Genomic DNA, 21284 nt, shown 5'->3' on the forward strand with positions numbered 1-21284 from the left:
AACCTGATAAATTGCCTCACAAGTGATGCCAACGATTTCAGGATTTTCCAGGACTGGAGCGACCTGTTCTACCTGTCTCTCCTGTTCATCCAGGCTGCTGTGTGCTGCCTGGCTCAACAGCTCCAGGACTGATGGCATGTTGGTGAGGAGCTCTATCAGCTGAGAGGAATGTCCCAGAAGACCACAGGCAGGACCATTGGACACCTCAGCTGCTGTACTGTCATTTTCCTCCACTACAGTCTCTGAGGATTTGGCTTCTTCAGGACCTGTGGAGAAAGACAGAGAAACTTTTTGGCTGTGCATTGGCCTAAGAGACTAACACGCAGATTGCACCCAGTTACCAGTCTACCATGTCTGTCCATCCACATTTTACTGCAGTCAGAAAGTGTTGACATGGCAACCACCTGCCACTGACCTGAGGACTCGGAGTGTTCCAGACAGGCTTTTTTACATGCTGGTCCCTCTGCGTCTTCACTGTCACCCTGACATTCTTCCCTCTTCAGCTCAGCCTTTGACTGAGTCTCGTCTGAAATCGACTCGTCCTTGTTGGGTGAGGCTGAACCTTCAGGTTTAGTACTCTGGAGTTTGTTGACCAGGGTGAGGGTCGGGGTCTGTGTAGAGGAGACTGGAGCCGGGGGTTGCTGGTTCACAAGGCTGGTGAGGATGTTTTTAAAGCCAACTGCCACGTCAAACATTTGAAGGCTGTCTGCGGCGGCGACGATGCGGCTGACGTTGTGTTTGCCCAGAGGCAGCTTGCCGGTGTAGACCATGTCCAGCAGACAGCCAAACTCCTGCGAAGACACCACAGCTGTGTCGATGGAGATGGTGTCGGAGCCATCCAGGAGAGACCTGACAGAGATAAAGACATTTTTATTTCCTTCCTTATTTTCTATTCCCATTCAACAAATTACTGCTACAAGTCAAAACTCCCTTTTTTAACCCATTTGTCTTTACCATTGAATAAATTTGTTAGATAACCAACAGACTAGAGATCACTAGAGGTGACTGGTGACTCTGATCTGGTCTTCTAATGGCACAAAGATACTACATGCCTGCTTATTTTGCCACATACTGCAGTTGGCAAGTGCAGAAAATCAGGCAAATGACATAAGATGAACTGCATGAAAAAAACTTACATGATGTGATTTACCAGCCAGTGTTCACCAAATTGAACTTCAAACTTTTAAAGACATTTTTAATACCACATAAAATACAATTTAATAACCTTTTCACAGTCAGGCAGTGTGGACAATATGGCCTACAATTACTTATTAAACACATGAATTTATTGATATAAGTGGCAGAAAATTGATGGATGGATTGAACGATTACAAAATAACTCAAGTTGATTTAAGTCTTTGCTTGTGTTTTGATGAGCTTGCTAGCTACTGTAGCTGCAGTGGTGACAGTGTTTGCTACAGATCTGATGTAGTTTATAGATGTAGAACGTCTCCTGACAGCTGCAAACACATTCAGAAAGTGATGTTATGGTCTACTACCAGCCATGACATTAGTCGATGTTGTCTGTATAGTGTGTTCACATTGTCTTTATATTGTAATTTTGTCACCCCAAAAATAAAATGATTTTCCTGAGAGAGAGACACTACTCTGAAAACTGATAGAAAATAGCTATAAATGACAACCGAGGAGAGAGTGGTGCATCTTATCAGAATGCAATCTTGGACTTAAGATAGATATTCTGAAAACAGAAAGTAACTGGAAATGTCTTTACATGGGAAGTTCTCATCTCATTAAACTGATTTAGAAAGGTTTAAATCAGTCCTTTCAAACAGAGTGAAATATTTTTTGAATGAGCCTGTTTATTTTGACTGAGTTGTTAACAGCAGGTATTTTTATCCTGTTTGATTCTGATTATTAGTGGAACAGCAAGCAGCTAATTATTTTTCCCAAACAAAGGGTTTGTTGCCTATTTTCTGTCTATAAAAGTTGTATTGGAATGCAATGGACAGTCTTAGTATCAGCATGTAAAAAGCATTATTTTAAGTTTTGAAAGGAAAAATAGTCTTCCAACTTGTCTATAAAGACATGACAACTGAAGACCTGCCCTTAAGTGTTTAAAGCTTCTTGCCCAATCCCATACACACCCTACCTGAAGAGCATGCTGGATGCAGCCAGCACCAGTTTATGTGCACGATGAGGACTGTCTCCCACCAGGATGGTGCAGTCACAGAAGTGGCCCTCCTTCCTCAGGGCCCACAGCTGCTGCATCAGCTGGCTGCTGTAGTTGGGTAGCTCCATCATTTTGCTAGATGGTCTGGAGGGGCAGAATGCTCTGCTCTCTTTTGTATGAAGAGAACATCATGTCAAACTCAACATAGAAACTGACAGTTTTTATTCATTCTCAGCAATGAACAAACATTGACAGTATTGTAAGTAACCTGAATACTGATCAATAATGTGGCTCAAGTGGTAAAATCGCACACACGTCATACAGAGAAGCGCAAATTGCGTTTCTTTGAAAATTCAGGATATTCTATAGAGGATTATTGGAGCAAGGAAAGAAAAGGAAACAAGTCAAGCATTATGTTGGAACTTGACTTGTGTAATAAACATGCTTTGTGCGTTGAATGTATGCTGAATATTGAAAGGATCGCAAACATTCAAATAGCTGATGTCCTTTGAGTTGTGTATCTGTATCACTGACTGTATCTAAAGCATATACAGTCTATGATCTGTACCAATAACATCACCGGCATTTATTTTGTTTGAATGGACTTTTGTATGAAAGAGTGGCCTGTCAGGTACTATTTGTAAGCCACTGTGCTTTCGCAACAATACAAGCCAAGCTGCCCGCAGTTTATTAGCAGCTGTCAGGTTTAGTTACTGTTTGATATTATATTTATATAATATACATACACAAGCTAGCCAGCTGTAGCAGGCTGTCCGTCACTAGCTTTAGCTTCGGATGCTAATGTATTCTAGAGAAGGGAACTAATGTTAGATCAGTGAAAGTCATCGGGACATAGGAGCAGTTATACTCTCAATAAACCCCTGACTGCAGCCTCCAGTCACTGGATGTATTTACCTTGAATAATTCAAACGATCCGTCTCTTTATTTAAACTTCTTTGCTGAACAACGCTGGTGTGCGCAATAAAGCTTGGCCGTTTTGAAAATGGCGACAGTCGGTACGGCAAGCAAATGAGGACGGTTCTGTTTCCGGCTAATAGCCGGAGTTAGCCATTCAAGCTGCACTAATATAAGTATGTCTGGTGATATAGTTACGTTTGTAAATTCATTGAGGGACATGAGGGAATCCGGCTTTTCTCCTTCATCAAAGACGACAGACACGCGGCGGGTTCAACGTGCTGCGTTTCAGCGGGCACGCGGCGCTGTAACAACCGGAAGTAGTTTAGCATGTTATTGGTACAGCTTAATATACTGAAGGTACACAGTATGTTGTAATACAACATTGAACGCGCAATGGGCTTCAGGACTCCTAACATGAAACCCCTGCTCACTATTTCTCAAGTATAACTATTTCGATACTTTTTAAAAAATAGCGTAAACCATTTTCTTTCCACAAAATAGTAAATAAAAGTTGTCTACTACTGAATTTCGATTTAGTTTGACCGAAATAAGATAAAATTATACTTTTATGTACGTTATGTTTGTTGGTTTTGTTTTGTGTTGCTTTGTATGTACCTTGTTCAGTTTTGTGTTGTCACATATGTATATGTATTGTTGAGTCTTGTGCAGTTTCATATGTATTTTAAAGCACATCTGGTACAGGCATTGCAAACTAGCGCGTAGGCTGTAAATGCTGTGGTATGTGGCTTAAGTTCATGCTATTTGTCCCTATACAAACAAACATTAAAATACAAAAAAAAAGTAAGGTCATCATACCAAAAATGAGGTTTGAGACATGATTTGCATATTGACAATAGCTTATATTTCAGTGTAACATCTGATATAGGCAATCCTATATCACATTTGAATTTAATAAAATATTTCACTAAAACCTCCATCTGGTCTGTCTACATGCCTGATCCACAGAGGGGCACCAGGTAATGTTTCATGTCAGAGGAGATCAAAAAATTATTTTTCCAGTCCTTTATCTAGTTATTTAGAAGACAACATAATGGAAATTATTATTAGGTTTGACTAAAATGATCCTAATTTCAACAATACAGAAATAAACACTTTACCACAATTACTGCATTAAAGCTGGCTATTTGTTGAGTCTAATAATTACAAATATGTGAGGAGAGGGTGATTTGAAAATAACTTTATTGTCCATAAGAAATAACAGTGAAAAGAACAGTACATATCACTGCTTGCATTCTGTTTCTCACTTCCAACCCATGAGGTTTGCACTGCTGACATTTCTGCAAGAATTAGCCTCTATACATACCATGTAGTTATGTATTCCTAAATGCCATGTGGAGTATATGGATATAGATTTGCTGTAGAGGTAATAAATGTTCTAACATTTAAGAGCAGTTATATTTGTAATACTTAACATACTCGTGCATTCTTTTGACAAACCTGAAAAATCTGCAGTGAGAACACAAGCTTCCACATAATGGAAAGAAAGAACATTATCTTGATTTTTTATTCTGCCATAATTTAAAAAGAGTCAAAAACAAAGCTCATGTTTACAAGTAAGAGTAGAACTTAACTGAAGCCAAGCTTCAGAATACGACAGATCCACTTAGCTTCCTTAACCTGTTTCTATTAGTCAGGCAGAAGCACTACCACAGAGTCCTTCAGAATGATTAGGAGCTTTAAATACCAAAGGCCAGCTAACTTTATGGAGAGAAAAAACAGCGGATTTGCAACATAGTCACAGTTTTATTAAAAGAAAGCCTACTCAAAACGTAAAAAATAAAATAAAATTACTAAAACAAATTAAAGCACTTATTTATATATGGACACTTGACAAATTCAAGCTTCTTTTTTTTCCATCTGTCATCCGTCCAATTCAAGCATAGCTACAGCACTGATTTCCTCAGTGCCCAAGAAGCCCAGTGCCTGCAGAAATAGACAGAAATTATTAGACCAACTCAGAACCAAAAACACATCACCAAAAAAAAAAAAAAAAAACAGAACTACAACATGAGCATGTTAAAAAGGTGAAGTTGAAACTCTGAGGCAAGAGACTCACTGTCCATATTATTATTCAAATAGAATAATGAAGTGGCCATTCAGTCCCATTAGTCCCTCTCTACTTTACTACAGCACTAGTGCAGATAAAGGGGAGATGTTAACTTCCCACTTGATGAAGGATGAAAAAGAAAATTATTTTTAAAACCAATGAAGAGAAAATGAATGCTCACCTTTAAATCCCTCTTCAGGCATTCTCACTGTAAATTAAGTAGAAGACACAATGTAAGAAACTAGTATAATGATTCTGCTTTCTTTATCAAGGTATATATAACCAGCTATAATGGAGGTCATGAAAACACTACTTACCCTGATAGACATCATCCATTGCAGCGTAGTCTGCTATCGGCTCATCAGCCTGTAAGGAAACAATGACATGAAATATGGAAAATGTCTGTATTCACCATCATAATGATCTGATAAAAGTAAAGTTTAAAGCTGCAGTGTTTAAGATTTCTACAAAAACCAAGCCACAAGAAAAGCATAGTACTATGTGATGATCAGACAGGGAGGATGCAGGTTGCTGTGTGATGTACCTTTAGACAGATGATGCTCTCTGGGATGACGCCCAGGCTGCCCAGTGTGGCTGAGTCATCCGTCAGACTTTTTCCATCGATGGAGAGGTTCTGGTCAAATGGAGCCACGGAGAAGGCGTGCATAATCTACAGGGTGACAAGTAGAGCAAAGAGCAAAGAATGACTGATTCTGTAACAACCACTTTATGTGAACTAACTTCCTTTCATCATATCCATCTTCAAGATGTCAGAAACTCTATATTTCACATTCGATTTAAATGCTTCAGACTTGTATTCGTGGGAGATTTGGGCCTCCCACCTGGATTTTCAGCTCTTTAAGGGTCTGATTAGCTGAAACTATGAGTGCTTTCTCTCCTCGGAGTTTCCTGTGCCGGGTGCTTCTCCTGATTCCACCTAGTTTGGTCACGTTGGTTACAGGAACAGCTGCTGCTGCTGCTTCTCCTGATGTTGCAGTACTGTCGTCACTCAACTTAAGCCGCTTTGCACCATCTTGTGACTGCAAGTAAGAAATCAGACCATCTATCAAGGCTAGAGCTAGACAATGTCTCTGCTTATTGTCTTAGAAACACCAAGAAAGGCCCATAACTGTCAAGGAGTGTTAAATAAAACCAAAAACATAAATGTAATCAAAGTCTGCTGCTACTATCTTGCCTCATAGAATTTCTGTTGCTAGCAGCAGTAAATTGTTATGTGTGCTCTGCATGTGGTGTGCACCTGAAGTGATCCTTTAGTTTACTGCTATCATATGGTGAATGACTTACCTGACTGAAGTCTGGGTCTTTCTCTCCATCCACCTTTGGGTGTTCTTCCTTGTCCTCCTCTGCCTCAGAGCTGCTGGCGTTCAGCTCTGGGGCTGCCTCTTTTATCATCTACACAGAGGACAACATCAACACTTTAACAACAATGCCTGATACCCACTGCAGGGCCTTGAGGTTGGGTCAAACATCATTTAACATGAATACTGGGCTTCCATGGGAATGCTCACCCAACTTGGCAGCAAACTACCGCAATCTAATGTAATGAATTTACAAGTTCCCCAGACATTCTTTCATGTATCCTGAAATTTTCCATGACCCTGAAGATGAGTTTTGTAGGTGATTGATGTCAAGTCTACTGCCCAGCAACAAACACATTTCAGTGAAAAGACTGTCTTCATATATTTGTCATACCCTCTTGTCTTCGATGACTTTGCGGATGTAAATAGTGGCTTGGGTGTACTCTCTGAGGTCCCTCTGCTGCTGGAAAAGAAAGCCCTCTCTGCACTCCCAACACAGATCTGAGCACATGAACACACACACACATAAACATCACATGAATCCAGGATGCTGAAAAGCCAAAATAGGTGAAAAAATACCCCACCCAGAATTGACCCTTTGAGTATCAAACTGAAGGATTGAAAGGTGGCTTATTAAGTGTGTAGCTGAAGTTTATACATTTAGTGACAATAAAGACAAGTTAACAGAAATGTATTTGGCAGGGAGTGGCTGCTGTACTCAGCTTGGATTGATGGTGGGTATTGGCTTCCAATGTTGACCCAATTTCACAGGGCACAAAAAGTATGAAAATGTCAGTAGAAACTCCTAAAATCTATGGCATAATCTGTCCATAAGCATTTTATTTTACTATGAAAATGTCATTATTGGAATCCACTGTAACAGCTGTAAATCAAAGCTGACTACAGCTGCCACCCTCAACATAGCAGCAAGATACACACTTTTTAATATCACTGTAATTTCATGACAATACAATAACCATTTTTAAAGTGAACATCTGAGGTGAATCGCTCCCTCCAGTGTTGCACTCTTACCAGGCTGAGTGGTGTACTGGGTGGTGGGACCAGTGGGCGTGGTCTGTTTGAAGCAGTGGATGGAGATTGGCTGGTCCACAATGAAGAGTCTGCTGATCACGTCCCATTCGCTGGGCCAGAGCAGAGCTATACTGTGCAGGATAAACAGCACAACATGAGACCACAATAGTGTCCACTCAAAGACTTCAGTTCAGGGCTCTCATTGGATTTATTCATCCAATGAGGATTTTCCTAAAAAACAATGTATAGACTCAAAAATAATCCCTCTAAATCATCACTTATGACCCACTAGAAGTGTGTGGTAGTGCATTTGTCTACCGAGATTCTGCCCTCTGCCTGTATCTTTTTATTTCCTTATTATTTTGCTGTGTTCTGGAGGCTTCTGGGCATCAACCTTTGCAGGGTGTGAGGTCTGGACTTATAGCGTAGCGACCAGGTTACATGGCTGTCTCCGTCTCTCTCCTCTGCTCAGCTCTCTGTCTCATGGATGTATAAAGAGCTGCAGGTGTGTGTGTGTGTCTTCTAGATTGAGGGTGAGACTGAGCTACACACATGCAGAGCAGAGAGATCACAGCAGACAGGATGAAGCTGCATTCACACAAAATCCAGCAATGCAGCACCTTCCTGCAGGGTTGTGCGGCGGTGTGCGTGTTTGTTTGTGCTTTAAGACGTAACAGATATGAAACAATGAGAAAATAAGTTGTATTTATCTGATTCAAGTTCTCGCCAGCTCCACTCACTCTCTCACATGTACACATGTAGATATGATATAAGCTTAAAAATCACTTAAAGTGATACACTTGTTTTACATGATTGGGTCATTCTGTGTCAAATCAGACAGAATCCAGGAAAGTGGTTGTGGCATCATCTCAGACTTTGTTCAAAGTTTGTCTACATGATGTTTGTCTCCCAAAACCAGGGCCTGTAAAATATTTTTGTTCAATTCCAATGTTTTTATATTTTTTTAATTTTTACACTCAAAAATGCCTTATCTGGGAAGCCATGTTCATCCATTAATATCTTTGTAGGATGGAAGACAAACATGTTGTCAGTATGACTGAGAGACGTATGTGGTGATACACTGTTGTTTGTTATGGAGAGTGGGCTTTAATTGCTGCTCCAAAAGCTTTTTCCCCATCATGTAACAACTATAATTCTAATGGAAACACAGTTTCTCAGAAATGTTTTAGGGATTTTTGTTGTGGATGAGAAGCACATATCGGTCAGTTAAATAAGCAGCACTCACTGTTGTGCATCTCCGTTGATCAGGGAGTCGTATGTGAACATGAAGCCTCCGTGGGGACAAAGTAGCAGGCTGTTACCCACGTTAGACACTGGAGAAGATTTAGTGGGCCTCCTACAAAATACACACACAGATGGGAGAAAATGACCTTTAAATGAATGCAACCCAAAAAAATGACAATTGATTTCAGTCATTACTAATTACACGTGATCTCTTTACTTGCTCTTTTATAGAAAGCTTACCCGCTTCCTGGGTGCATGCAGTGAAAATTAATTCTGACAATGTGGCAACAAAAACAGTAGCATTTAATTTCACTGCTGAAACAAACATACCTGATGAATTTTCTCCACTCATCCACAAAAAACAGAGGGACAATATAAAGCACATCTGTGTCCTGGAGACAAAACAGAGAGGATTTATTCACCTGAATCAAAGTACAGTGTGTCATTTCCACACTGTAATATATTTATTACTCATTATTAAAAAAGAGTCCTGCAGACTGACAGTTTGGTGCTCAGCTCTGTAGCTACCTGAGGCCACTTGGTGAGTGTTGGCCGGTTCTTCTCATGGAAGAGGTTGAGCAGCTGGTTCTTCTGGTCCAGGGCCATCATCTTACTGACAGCCTCATTGTCCTTTTCTTCTTGCTCTAATGTCTGGACACACAAGAGGAAATATTTTAATTCCACAACTAACCCAATGGTTCACTATTTTGACAGATTTCCCAACTGTGGATGCCATGACTCATTACTCTGTGCTTGCTGTATGATCAAAGCTTTTTTAAAGATCCTCTCCAGACATGTATTAAGATGTATAAAGATACTCTGCTCGGAACAATGATGTGTGTCTGATATAGTTTTTCTGCAAAAAAAAGTATAATTACCTCTTTAAAATCCTTAAAATGACATCTACTTCTTATCCCTCATTAAAAATTCCAGAATCTATGAGTATGCAAATATATTAAAGGTGGCGTGCAGCAGCTTCTCTGCCTCCTGGTTATGGTGAAAAGAGTGTTCTTCTCTTAACATGAGTAAGTGACCAGTACAACTAGTCCAACCAGATCTGATGAACTTCTGAACATTATCAACAAGTCACCTGTGATTGGTCAGCTTGGCCTGCTAGGGTTTCCTATGCTGCTGTTGGAGATTGTTGGTAGTGAAGACAACATTCAGCAAGTTGAAAAAATGATCATTAATATATCAAAAACAAACAGGATTTCTGCAGGTATTCATGGTTGAACAGCAACAATTAAACAAGACAAACTTTCACATTGTCACTCTACACCACAAAGTGAATCACAGAATGTAAACACAATAACTGAGTTATATAATAAAAAGAGAATACAGCCTGATAATGTCTGTCTATCCCAGTCTGAGCTATAAATCAATTACTACTCAAGAGGCATCTATGGCGGGATGGCTAATTCCACCTTTACATAACAATTTTCATGCAGGTTTAGAGAAAATACTTTTAGAAAAATAATACGAGAAAAATTAAAAATTAAAGATCCAAGTAAGGGATCCATGTGGTGCAACACTGGATGGTTTGTAAATGTCCACTCACCAGGCACTGCTGACATTGCTCTTGGTTTTGGGTGAATTCTGGGGCTTTGGGGAAGTACACCCTCAGCTTGGTCCAAACTTCAGAGGATACCAGCTTCCGTTCAGTCTCCAGAATACTCAGGCCTCCTACAGCAAGAACAAACATACGCATTTAACAACCGACAGCAGCTAGATGGCCTCAAAGACTTGAGATTCAAGTATGAGTGCAATGGAAACTATTTATTGTTTGAATTGCACAATGTCATTCTAAATGCCATGTGGAAAATTACCGTGACTGCAGACAATATCCTCATTGAAAGTCTTCATCTCCTCCTCGTTGCCCTCTGAGAGCTCTGGGCCGAACTCTAATCAAACCAAAGAATGTTTATGCTCAAACACAGACACCAAACAAACATGCAGTGGGGCATGATGTGAATCAACCATGCCCTTAATAATATGACATATTTTACACCTAAAAACACACTTTGTGCATTTGTCATCCTCACGACTTTGATGATCCTCTGACATTTACTGTAGCGCCACCAGCTGGTCAAAGTTTTCATTTATCTAGTGAAATATTTCAATATCGACAAGCCATGAAACTTGGTTTGGAGACATTCATGGTTCCCAGAGGATGACGCCTACCAACTTTAGTGATCCCTTAATCCACATAAACTAGCTTTCCACAAGTGCAGCATTTATGTGCAGATCACCATTACCACACTGACTTCCAGTTGAAATGATGTTGTTCTACAGCCTATACCAGCCTATGACAGTTTATAATGGCCTTTTGTTCATCAATTAATTGAATTATTGTAATTATCATTAAATATAGAGCCACCATAAATAAAAGACTAAACAGGTGAAACAAAATGACATCCATTCTTCCAACCTTTGCAGTTGTTGGTGTGTGGTCCCTGTCCATTGGTCTGGCCATTACTGTGTTTACTTTCGTGTTCATCTTCCTCCAGCTGTTCCAAAGCCAACTGCCTCCAGCTTCGCAGAGATGCTTTGCCCACCCAGTAGCCCTCACCACTGAGACAGACACATGCACACACACAGTGATAAGTACTGACAGCAATTCTGTAAGCCCCCTTGAGGACTTAGGTTTTCTATTATGGAGAAATTGGATTGATCCCAAAATACCCCTAATACAATTTGTTCATATTTAGAAACCAATATTCTCTGCTGCATCATAGAAAAGTCTTGTCAGGCTCCAAAAACATGACGGAAGGGAAATGAATCATTAAAATATCATTTGATCTAATCTTGAACTTAGTCCATTGACATGAGTTTGTTTACCTGAGTGTGCGTTTGACCAGATTGGAGACCTCCTTGTAGTCCTCATTGAGCTGGTTCTTCAGCCGCAGCACCCTGCATCGCTGGCCAACACACTCTCGACACAGAGAAGAGCCTGGACAAAAACACAACAGTGGTAAAACATAGAAGACCAACGTTGTGGTTTTAGGAGCAGTTAGCATCAGAGACATTTCTAGGCAGAGATGTGCGTCCAGTAGGGTCCAGTAGGGTTGTACAATTCTGGTCAAACTGAGGATCACAATTCTTTTCCACTCAGAAATGAGATCAGATTTTCTTCCACAATACTTAGGGACATCAGTTTTTTTAACAAAAAATACATGTATTACACACCATACTGTCTTAATGAAGACGGTCCAAGCAATATGATCTTTAGCTACTAGCAAAGGGCACACTGATTTTTTTCACCCTAACCCTTAAACTCTTGATTAAATTCAAGAAAAATCCACGTGTTTCTATTGTTTGTGTTCTATTCTATGTGTTCTATTGTTTGGAGCACTTTTAAAAAATATTTTCCTGTGTGTATTTAAAAAACGATCCAAGAATTGTAACTAACAGACAGTTGACGAAGGCCTTGTCCACTTAAAAAGGGAGACTGTGTTGACAATGTTTGATCCACTGTTATGCAAACAATTTCTACCACCTCCAATGTCCAGCAGGTATTATGAACCTGCTTCGGTCTGGTGTGATCTTCAAGGATTCTCACAGTCTGTAGACCATTCATAATGAAGACATTCAAATCAGCCCGTCAGGCTCATGTATGATTCCATAGTTCAGTTTTATGCTGTGGCATCAAAATGATGCATTTTTCCCATTTCTGCCTTTACTGTGGCTTAAAACTTCACTTTAATGTAACATTAGAGCAGGAGGCACCACATGAAAAGCAGTTGTGGGATGTCACTGAGTAGTGTTTGTCTAGCAAAGCACTAATCCCTTGTTTTGTTATGGTGACCAGAGCTGCATCATTTCCACACAGCAGACTGCCCAACTTTTTACAGTGCAAACACTGCATTTTTATCAGAACTGGGGGTTCAAAAATGTTCTTTGCTCTTCCTCACCATCGCCGGTTTTTTACAACTTTAACACTTTGTTGTTCCCAAGAAGCTTTTTCTTTCACTGCATTTTACTTCTCAGTCTCTGACACACATTACATTTATATACATCTACGTCCTGCCTCCTCTTCCTGCTCACAGTTTGTCACACTTATCATTTGTTGATACAGTTTAGGGATATTTCTAGGTGCGTTTGTTTTAATGCACTTGAAAACATAAATAGATTGCAGAGGCCTGAATCAAGATCATGATCTTATTTCAATTAATTGTGCCATCCTAATGTCCAGTACACAATTTCTCATCTGACTGCAAAAAATGGTATTTCCTAAAATAACAGAATGTCCCTTTGGCACAAGTATATCCAAGCTAAGAGCTATTTTTTTCACTTTGAGCTAGTGATGTTAGTGATCTGATAAATTACAGTCAAGAATTTTACATCAACAAACTTTGATATGAACATCAACAAACTATGATAATAATAAATGGACACTACACTACATATTTGATTTCTGTATCAGATACTGATACTTTATCAGTATTACAGAAGCCAAAGATTTGACCAGAGATCAGACCCTCTGCTTGTCTTACCATCCAGTCTCGGACCTCCACCATATCGCTCATATAGGAGCTGACCAGCTTGCAGGGAAACCCTCTTGGACTCTCCCACCTTGTCTGGATGCAGTTTGCCATGAGAACACAGGAAGAAGGAGTTGTCAATTTCCTTAGTGGCAGTGGAGTCGTCCAGCCACTTCTTCAACCAGTCCAGGGGTATAAACTCATATGGCTCACCTGAGGAGGAAGCACAGAGGAAAAACATCCCACATGAAGAAACACGTAAGCTCTGATCTTGATTCAATAATTCCATTACATCATCTGTGATAAGATCTGGCTCTCTGTACATCAACACAGTGATGTGGTGCATTAGCAGTTTTACTACAGACAAGGGAGCTGTTGTAAAATACCCCTCCTCCATTACTTTGACTGTCTCTGTACTAAGCTGTCTGTAATTCTAGTGTGTTTTGAACTGGAAGTCACAACATACAAGTACACTCTCTTTAATGTTTCTATCAAGGGGATTGTGGGTGAATGTGGAATGTACCGACCGTCTCTTGCAGGTAAAAGCTCGTAGAGCTCCTTCACCTCCTCATGCTTGGCTTTGCCCTTATCCACACTCTGTTTCCTCATGTCGGCCATTTCACTACACCACTCCTCAAATTTATGGTTGTCTTGGTCCACCAACCTCTGAAGGAAGGCTGTGAGACAGGACAGAGGTAAAAGAAACCATCAGACAAGCTGACAGACATAGATCAGGCTGCAGGTTGTATTTTATTATGATTAAAATGTTCATTCCATGGTGCAAACAAAGATAGAAACCGCTAATGATCACCGGTTCCTTGTCTGGCTAAAGTCTTTGTTTGGGTCGAGGAATAAAACAACTACTGCTACTACGCACCTGGCACCTCGACTATGGTCCTGGAGGGATCTGAGCTCTCCTCTTCCTGGAGCTTATACACCAGCATGTAGGCATTTCTGGAGCAGTGGTAGCCTTTACTGCACTTGGGCTTTCTTGTCTGGGACTTCACTGTCTCAGCTAGGGACCAGGAAGGAAGATTAACAACTTTGAGTAAGTGTATACATTTACAGACAAAGTTTATAGAGTAGAGTAAACCTTATTGTCCCTGAGGGGAAATTTGTCTTGGGCAAAGTGCTAAGGTCTGTTGTGTCACATAAAATCACACGTCACAAATACATGACAAGTATTTGACACAATGCGAGAAAGTTGCTTCACATCAAAATATCTTAAAAACATAAAAGGACATTTCACTATACATTTGACATTGACAACACAATGGCTTAAAAAGAATTTAAGTGCAAAAGTGCTTGTTTATTTATTGCACATTGCTGTATTGCAGTAAGATTTACACATTAGAGTTCAGCTTCTTTTCAACCCTATTGAAAAAGAAGATGAACATTAGGTGGGTCCACTTCCAGCCAGCAGGTGGCATCAGTGTCTGACAGAGACTGTAACATATTGTCACACTCATCCAAAATTACCACCTTCATCCAAGGTGATTTTTTTTTTTTTTTCAGTTACTGATTTCATTGTGTCCCAAAGTTTAGTGTTTGAAGTTTGAAAGCTCTGTTCCATTGTTTGTCTGTGTTGTTCCTTTGCATTTGTAAGGAGTTGTTTAAGTTCTGGAGTGGACTACTGACAGTCCTGTCTTTATCTCTGAAGACTTGCTTTTTCCTGTTTATGCAGTCTTTTGTAATATAGGGTTTATTATTAGGATAGACGACGACATCCTTCTTGGCTATCACACTGTCAACACAGAATGTCATGTAACTGGTTTTGGTAACAGTAGCCTCATCAAGCTCTAGTGCATGGAATCTAGAGCAATCTGTACACCCAAAACACCCCCTTAGTGTCTTGATTGAATCATCTGTAGTATGTCTGCTGGGCCATAAATTGAAAGCAGTACACTCATTTCAGTCTTTTCATGTTGGGCTGTCTCTCTGCAAACAGAATAATAACATAACAGTACACAAGGTATCTGTGGATTTCAGGAAGTGGGGACTGTACGGTGTCCATTAATACTACTCACCAATGTCCTCTTCAATGCCCAGCTGCAGCTTCTTGCCTTCCATCTTCTCAATCTCCTCATCATTGAACTTGTACCAGTCACTGGTACGAGCGTCTTTCACATGAGCGATGTAGTGTCCTGAGTAGGCGCTGATGCCCCGATGGATCAGCACTGCACTCAGTTCATAAACACACTTGTGGTCTGGAGAAACACACACACACACACACTCAAATAAAACATGTTTACTTTTCAACATATCGCCAGTCATCAACAAAAAATGGGGACATGATGTAGTTTAAGTGAATTTTTCTTAAGACAGTAGAAAAGGATGCACAAGCTGAAACATGCCACCGTTCACTGACCTAGCACTGGCAACATATCATGTACAAAGTGTGTGTGTGTGTGTGTGTGTGTCTCATACAGATTCATACTGCTAATACCTTGTTTCCCTTCCAAAAAAGGCCCCATGTCCAGCTGCTCTGGAAAACTGATGAAAGTGTTGAGCTTCTTCTTGTGGCCTGTTTGTCTAGAGAAGATACAAACCTTCAGTCAAACTTTGGCCTTCACCAGCAGGCATTTGATCCAATCTTGAACTTGCTGTTTTTAAATTTGATTATTCTATTCTATCAATACTGTCTGGATTTTTTCACACAGTGCAGTGCAGAGCAGTGGCTGACCTATCAAAGACAAAGCGCATGAGTTGCAGGTTGAGGGTAGGAGGGAGACTGTGCAGTTTGATCCTCCGGGTGGCGCTCTGTTTACTCTGACAGCTCTCACAGAAATAACGGTTGTCCCCATCCAGCTTCTCCTCCTGCAAGATGGAGGCAAACAGCTTACTATAATGTTAACAAAAAAAAGACATTCAAATTCAAACTGGACAGGTTTATCATTCTAACATATCATATCTAGTGAATAAAGTGGTGCTCATATCCTAAATATGATTGACTGCTGTGGATGTAAACACAATGTGGCAGGGGATGAATGTTACCTTCAGGAACTCTGTGACACACTCTGTGAGGTTCTTGTGGCCCTGGATGTTCAGCTCCAGCTCGTAGAATCTGGACGGCAGTGCAGAGGATCGTCCACACTGGTTACAGCTAGAAAACAACCAAACCAAGACCTGATACATCACTCACATAAAGCACCAAACATTTTGTGTCTGCAGCAGATGTTGACATCTGCTCTGAGCGTTAAAGTTCTCATACAGTTGGTGGGATGTCACTAAAAAAAAACTTGGCAAGAATACAGACAGTGATAGATCCTTTTATCTCCTGTTTATCTACTACACTTCCTTCTTCTCTTCCCTCTTCCATTTAACAAAGTTAATTATAAATGTCCTCATACTTCAAGATACTGAACACTTACTGTGCTGCCATTTTGTTTATAAATGTGAATACATTTCAGCTTGGTTTGGCCTGTGGGTGCTGAAGTATCAAAATGAACTGTTGCTGAACAACAAGAGTGCTGATGGATGGCACTTATTAAGTATAATTAACTAGTGTCAGGTTTGAGCTCTGACTTTCCTTACACAGTTACGTAGGAGAACTGTCCACAGAACTGCTGCTGGATGACATTTTGCAGGCTGGGGTTCTTCTGCTTAGACAGCGTGTCCTCCAACAGAGACAAGAAGAGCTTTGAAAACTCCTGGGCATCCTGAAAGAGAAAGGTCTGAATTCAATGCTCTGTGAAGAAACCAAGCTACCACAACATAACCACTCATAAACATGTCTGCACTCTCTATCTGTGTAGTAAGTTATTAATCCTGTGCAATGCTGAAACAACTGATGATTCACCAGCAGAAAATGAATCATCTAGTTGTTAAGAGACTAAATTCTGATTCACCTGTTGCTGTCCTGTGTCCAAGCCCAGTGCTTTGACCAACCCTGAAGGGTCGATGTATTTTCTGTTGCTGTTCTGCAGGAGGGCAAACAGATACTGAAGATGCTCACAGATGGACTGAGGCTCATAATCTGAAATAGATAGACAAGTTTGTTAGAGAGGATGAAAAGTGAAAAAAGGACCAACCTACAGAGCAGTTTAAGTATGAGTTTGCAGTGTCACGCTAGCCTCAGTCACACACTCTCAAACACTAGCCAACATGTAAGTGGGCCTTCAGTTTTGTCAAATTTATTTGGGTAATGTTATTCTATTCTAGATGGGTCTAAAGTTTAGTTTAGTTTATTTATTTGTACAAATAAGACACATAAACACACTCAAGAACAATACATATAAAGAGTAAAACAGGACTGTGCTGATGGGATTCTAAATAACAGAGAAGGGCTTATAAAGACATCTCACCAAAAACAGGAAAAACAAACAAACAGCAACATCCAAAATTAAAATGTACTGAATCCCAACTAGAATCCACTCAAAACTTTAAAAAAGAAAGAGTTTCTTTCTTATTATTTTGGACTTGCAGGTATTATTAATTGCGAGCTTTGTGTCTTCTTCACTCACACTGAAGAATTTCCACACCAACGACATGGTGTGTGTGTGTGTGTGACTGTACTGTCTGTGCCACAGCTGCCGCTGTGTGCACAACGTGCATGTTGTGTGTATGTGTGTGTGTGTGTGTGGTGGTGGCTGTCAAGCTCTGTGCATGATGTGCATGTTGTGTGTGTGGGCTACACTGTCCGTGCACTGTGGGCACGACATGCATGTTGTGTGTTTGTGTGTGTGTGTGTGTGTGTGGCTGTCACGCTGTATGCGCAACATGCATGTTGTGTGTGTGGGGCTGTACTGTCTGTGGCTGTGTGTGTAACATGCATGTTGTGTGTGGGGCTGTACTGTCTGTGGCTGTGTGTGTAACATGCACGTTGTGTGTGGGACTGTACTGTCTGTGGCTGTGTGTGTAACATGCATGTTGTGTGTGGGACTGTGCTGTCTGTGGCTGTGTGTGTAACATGCACGTTGTGTGTGGGACTGTACTGTCTGTGGCTGTGTGTGTAACATGCACGTTGTGTGTGGGGCTGTACTGTCTGTGCACTGTGTGGGCGACGTGCATGTTGTGTGCGTGTTGTCTGTGCTGCAGCAGCTGTGTGCACGACGTGGACTATAGTGCAGCTATGTGTGGAAAATATGATGGGCAAAAAAAATCGGATATATGAGACTGACCGGGGCCAGTCACCAGTCACTGCCGATTATCTGAAAACCAGCCAATTCGATCGGCGGCTGATCGATTGGTGCATCTTTAGATAATACTAACAGCTGGCAGTATATCCACTGCTTTAGGTGTATGCACAACAACACTATACAAAATCTGGCTCAAATATGTTGATTTAAACCAGAACAATGAACTAACATAAAGAAGTTGCCAGTGCATTTACCTGACTCAATGTTGTGTTCCTGTGCTCGGGAATTGTGGCACTGATAGAGGCTCCTTCGCAGCTCAAGGTTGTGGAACCACACTTGAAGGAATGTGTTGACGTAACATGTTGCACCCAGGTTGGTCAGGCCAACAAATGTGTTCTGGTAGAGGGAAACAGAGTGAGAGAGGGGTTAACTGTCTTTTTCAAAATCCTTCCATCTCTGGCCTTATGATGACTTCCCAGGACTTTATTATTTCAGCGACAACAGACTGGTATGAGAAAAAAAGAGAGATGAGTGAACAATTTACAGTATGAGCGGCCGATGTAAGAAATACCTTGTCTCGACGCTCTGAATTTGGGTCATCGATATTGTGGAAAGCATTTTCATCAATCTCCCCAAGCCACGCCTGTTCACCAATACCCACAAGACAGTTGGGATTCCCTTTGCAATTCCTCCTGCAAAAGCAAGGCATGATCATTAACCTTACAGTTCCATTACATACTTCAGAAGTAACATCCACCTGCAGCTCTCTTACGTGCAACAAAAGCCATGTCAAACTCCATCTAAAATGTGGCAGGTTAATGATGTTCTGCACACATAGCTACCCACCATTTTTATATATAAAGTTAGTAACATTTCAACAGTGGGACTGAGTTCTCTGTGATGCCCACTGTCTACCATGATGTATGTTAGAGCTATTCAGTGGTATGCCGATTTAAAAAGCAGAGTGGATCATCATGACCTTCCACACAGCGTCTGTAAAGTTGCTGTACAAGCTATGAGGGCTTGTCCACAAGCACTTAAATGAATCTGACTTTTGATACACACCTCTCGGCATCTCTCTGTGGAGCTTTAAAATCAAATCAAATTTAACTTCTGCAGCTAGTATTCTTCACTGGAATATGCTAGCACAACGAAGGTATTTTAAGAAATGTTGATATAGTACCTGCAGGTTCCTCTCTTGCAGGCCGGGAGATGGACGCGGTATGCTAGCTCGATGTGCTCCTGGCTGATTTCTTCTGGTTTCACAGTTTCCACCCAACGCCAAGCCGCTTTCTCCAACTGTAAGCGGGGCGCCATATTCCTACGATGTAACATTAACCACAAAGTCAGATATATGAGTGGACGGACAAGAGAAAGTAAGAATGCAGTGGCCTAAGGTTTGCCAAACTAGTTCCAGGAATGCTAACATAGCCGGCTAACAGCAGCTAAATAGGTTGTAGCAGGTTGAAGAGACCTCTTACGAAGCAACCTACCGTTAGCAATGCAGTGCTACTTTACCTAGCCAGCTAATGTTAGCTTTGTAGTTCCCCCATTATCCCATTGAACTTAAAAATGAGCATATCCCACTACATCGCAACAATACGTAGAGCAGCTGAAATACAAAAAACCACGACAATCACTATTTGCAGGGTCACGTCAGAAGTGCGGACTACCCAGTGCTAATGCTAGCTAGCTAAGATGTAGCTAGCCCGACCGGCAGTGTTAGCAAGTCATTTTCCCCTTAAGTTTCCATTTAACGCTACTTAACGCTAACGTAACGAGTTTATTGTGTTAAGGTCAAATATTATCGAACCTTTCATGCGTGCAGCTGCTTCACCAAAATATTTTATGTATTTTCACATTTTATTCACGGTTTATTTTAGATTTAGCGCCCTTGCGTCAGTTTATAAATAAATTATTTCTTTGCTCAAAATCAACACGACGTCAATAAGTGACGTAGACGACGTCTCTTTGTTGTGACGTGAGGAGGGAGCGGACACTGCCTTCCTGTTTCACTTGAAGACAGAAGACCCGAATTTTCTCCTTTTTTTGTTTTCTGTTGACTCAAGATTAATTGCAAGATGTTTTGTTGTGCATACAATATATTTATTTTTTCACTAATTACTTATTAATTTACTTTAGTAATGAAATATGTGTTTTAGTTCTATTATGCTTATATCTTGTGATGGCTTATTTGGAATGAAAAATCTATACTCCTTTTGAATAAATTAAAAAAATGTGAAAGGATAAATAGATGGTGGTCTTATAGAATTGTTTTTTTATATAAAGAAAATGTTATGCATTATTTTAAAACTTTTTTTAATCCATAGTTCATAGATCCTGGACTAACCTGGCTAGACTATAGCTGTACAGCCCACTGTGACGCTGATACAGCTTTTTTTCCTTCAAGTTATGCTATTTATCCATGAATTTCCATGACCACTTGATATATGTGCATTTATTGTCAGTGAGCTGTTTACAATTTTCGAGGAAACCAAAGTCTATATATGGGTGTATGTCTCATTAATAAAAGTTGATGACAATCAAAGAATATTTGATGCCCTTTTCAAGTTATTGACCATGTTGTTAAATGCTAATGCCTCATGATGTAACCATAGCCAGCCTGAAGTAAGGCTGCCATATGAGCATATTATAAATGTAAAGACTCTTATGGTTTGTTGTTCATTCTAATTCGAGTGTTTATTTGAAATCCTTTACTATTTGTTATTTATTTCAATGTCTGTTTCAATCTGTTCTATTCTGCATTCTGCCCTGTCAATACACAACCCTTTCATGCAGTGTACCTCAATATTGTCTATATTTGAACTAAAGCAAACTCTTTTCTCTGCTGCTTGTATTCAGAAGTCAAAGAATATTTGATGCCCTTTTCAAGTTATGTTTATTATTCATTATTAAGTTGTCTATCATAACAGCTAATGATGCAGTTACTGTATGTGGCCTCTCTGGACATCTCTTTGCATTAGCCGCTGATAGCCTATACATAATCAGCTT

The 21284-nt window shown here is 40.4% G+C and overlaps 2 protein-coding genes across 5 annotated transcripts in view; both read right to left on the reverse strand.

The window, feature by feature from the left end:
- Positions 1-3383, reverse strand: part of zbtb40 (zinc finger and BTB domain containing 40) — a 9595-nt gene extending 6212 nt beyond the window's left edge. Inside the window, exons 1-4 of the mRNA XM_067588500.1 lie at positions 3047-3383; positions 2111-2300; positions 416-849; positions 4-266 (exon numbers count right to left, since the gene is read on the reverse strand). Of these exons, the coding sequence (XP_067444601.1) occupies positions 4-266; positions 416-849; positions 2111-2262 (849 nt within the window). The 5' untranslated portion in view covers positions 2263-2300; positions 3047-3383. The remainder of the gene's footprint in view (positions 1-3; positions 267-415; positions 850-2110; positions 2301-3046) is intronic.
- Positions 3384-4232: 849 nt separating this feature from the next.
- usp48 (ubiquitin specific peptidase 48) lies at positions 4233-20240 on the reverse strand. 4 transcript variants are annotated; one of them, XM_067588498.1, is made up of 28 exons: positions 20086-20240; positions 19456-19593; positions 18844-18964; positions 18527-18668; positions 17043-17170; positions 16729-16853; positions 16189-16297; positions 15878-16011; positions 15641-15726; positions 15222-15401; positions 14072-14209; positions 13722-13871; positions 13207-13290; positions 11552-11663; positions 11142-11284; positions 10540-10614; positions 10272-10396; positions 9242-9364; positions 9044-9105; positions 8715-8825; positions 7469-7599; positions 6831-6937; positions 6423-6530; positions 5960-6157; positions 5662-5787; positions 5435-5483; positions 5299-5325; positions 4233-4993 (listed from the first exon to the last, which is right to left on the reverse strand). In XM_067588498.1, exons 2-28 carry the CDS (start codon positions 19587-19589, stop codon positions 4971-4973), a joined length of 3051 nt encoding a protein of 1016 aa, XP_067444599.1. In that variant the 5' UTR covers positions 19590-19593; positions 20086-20240; the 3' UTR covers positions 4233-4970. The 4 variants fall into 4 exon arrangements, 3 of the variants coding, with proteins under 3 accessions (XP_067444599.1, XP_067444597.1, XP_067444598.1); XM_067588496.1 differs by having other exon boundaries at positions 13207-13407; XM_067588497.1 differs by lacking the exon at positions 20086-20240 and adding an exon at positions 19766-20015 and having other exon boundaries at positions 13207-13407.
- Positions 20241-21284: the final 1044 nt, after the last annotated feature.

Source organism: Thunnus thynnus, chromosome 4 (assembly GCF_963924715.1).
Source record: "Thunnus thynnus chromosome 4, fThuThy2.1, whole genome shotgun sequence".
Taxonomy (NCBI): Eukaryota; Metazoa; Chordata; class Actinopteri; order Scombriformes; family Scombridae; genus Thunnus; species Thunnus thynnus.

Bases quoted from the DNA above. Each gene is read 5' to 3' on its own strand.
- usp48 (XM_067588496.1), bottom strand. From the start codon at position 19,589: ATGGCGCCCCGCTTACAGTTGGAGAAAGCGGCTTGGCGTTGGGTGGAA. The intron at 16,012-16,188 runs GTAACATTCATC...TCCATCTTGCAG, and splicing joins GTGTCACAGAGTTCCTGAAG to GAGGAGAAGCTGGATGGGGA. The intron at 4,994-5,298 runs GTGAGCATTCAT...CTATTTCTGCAG, and splicing joins GCCTGAAGAGGGATTTAAAG to GCACTGGGCTTCTTGGGCAC.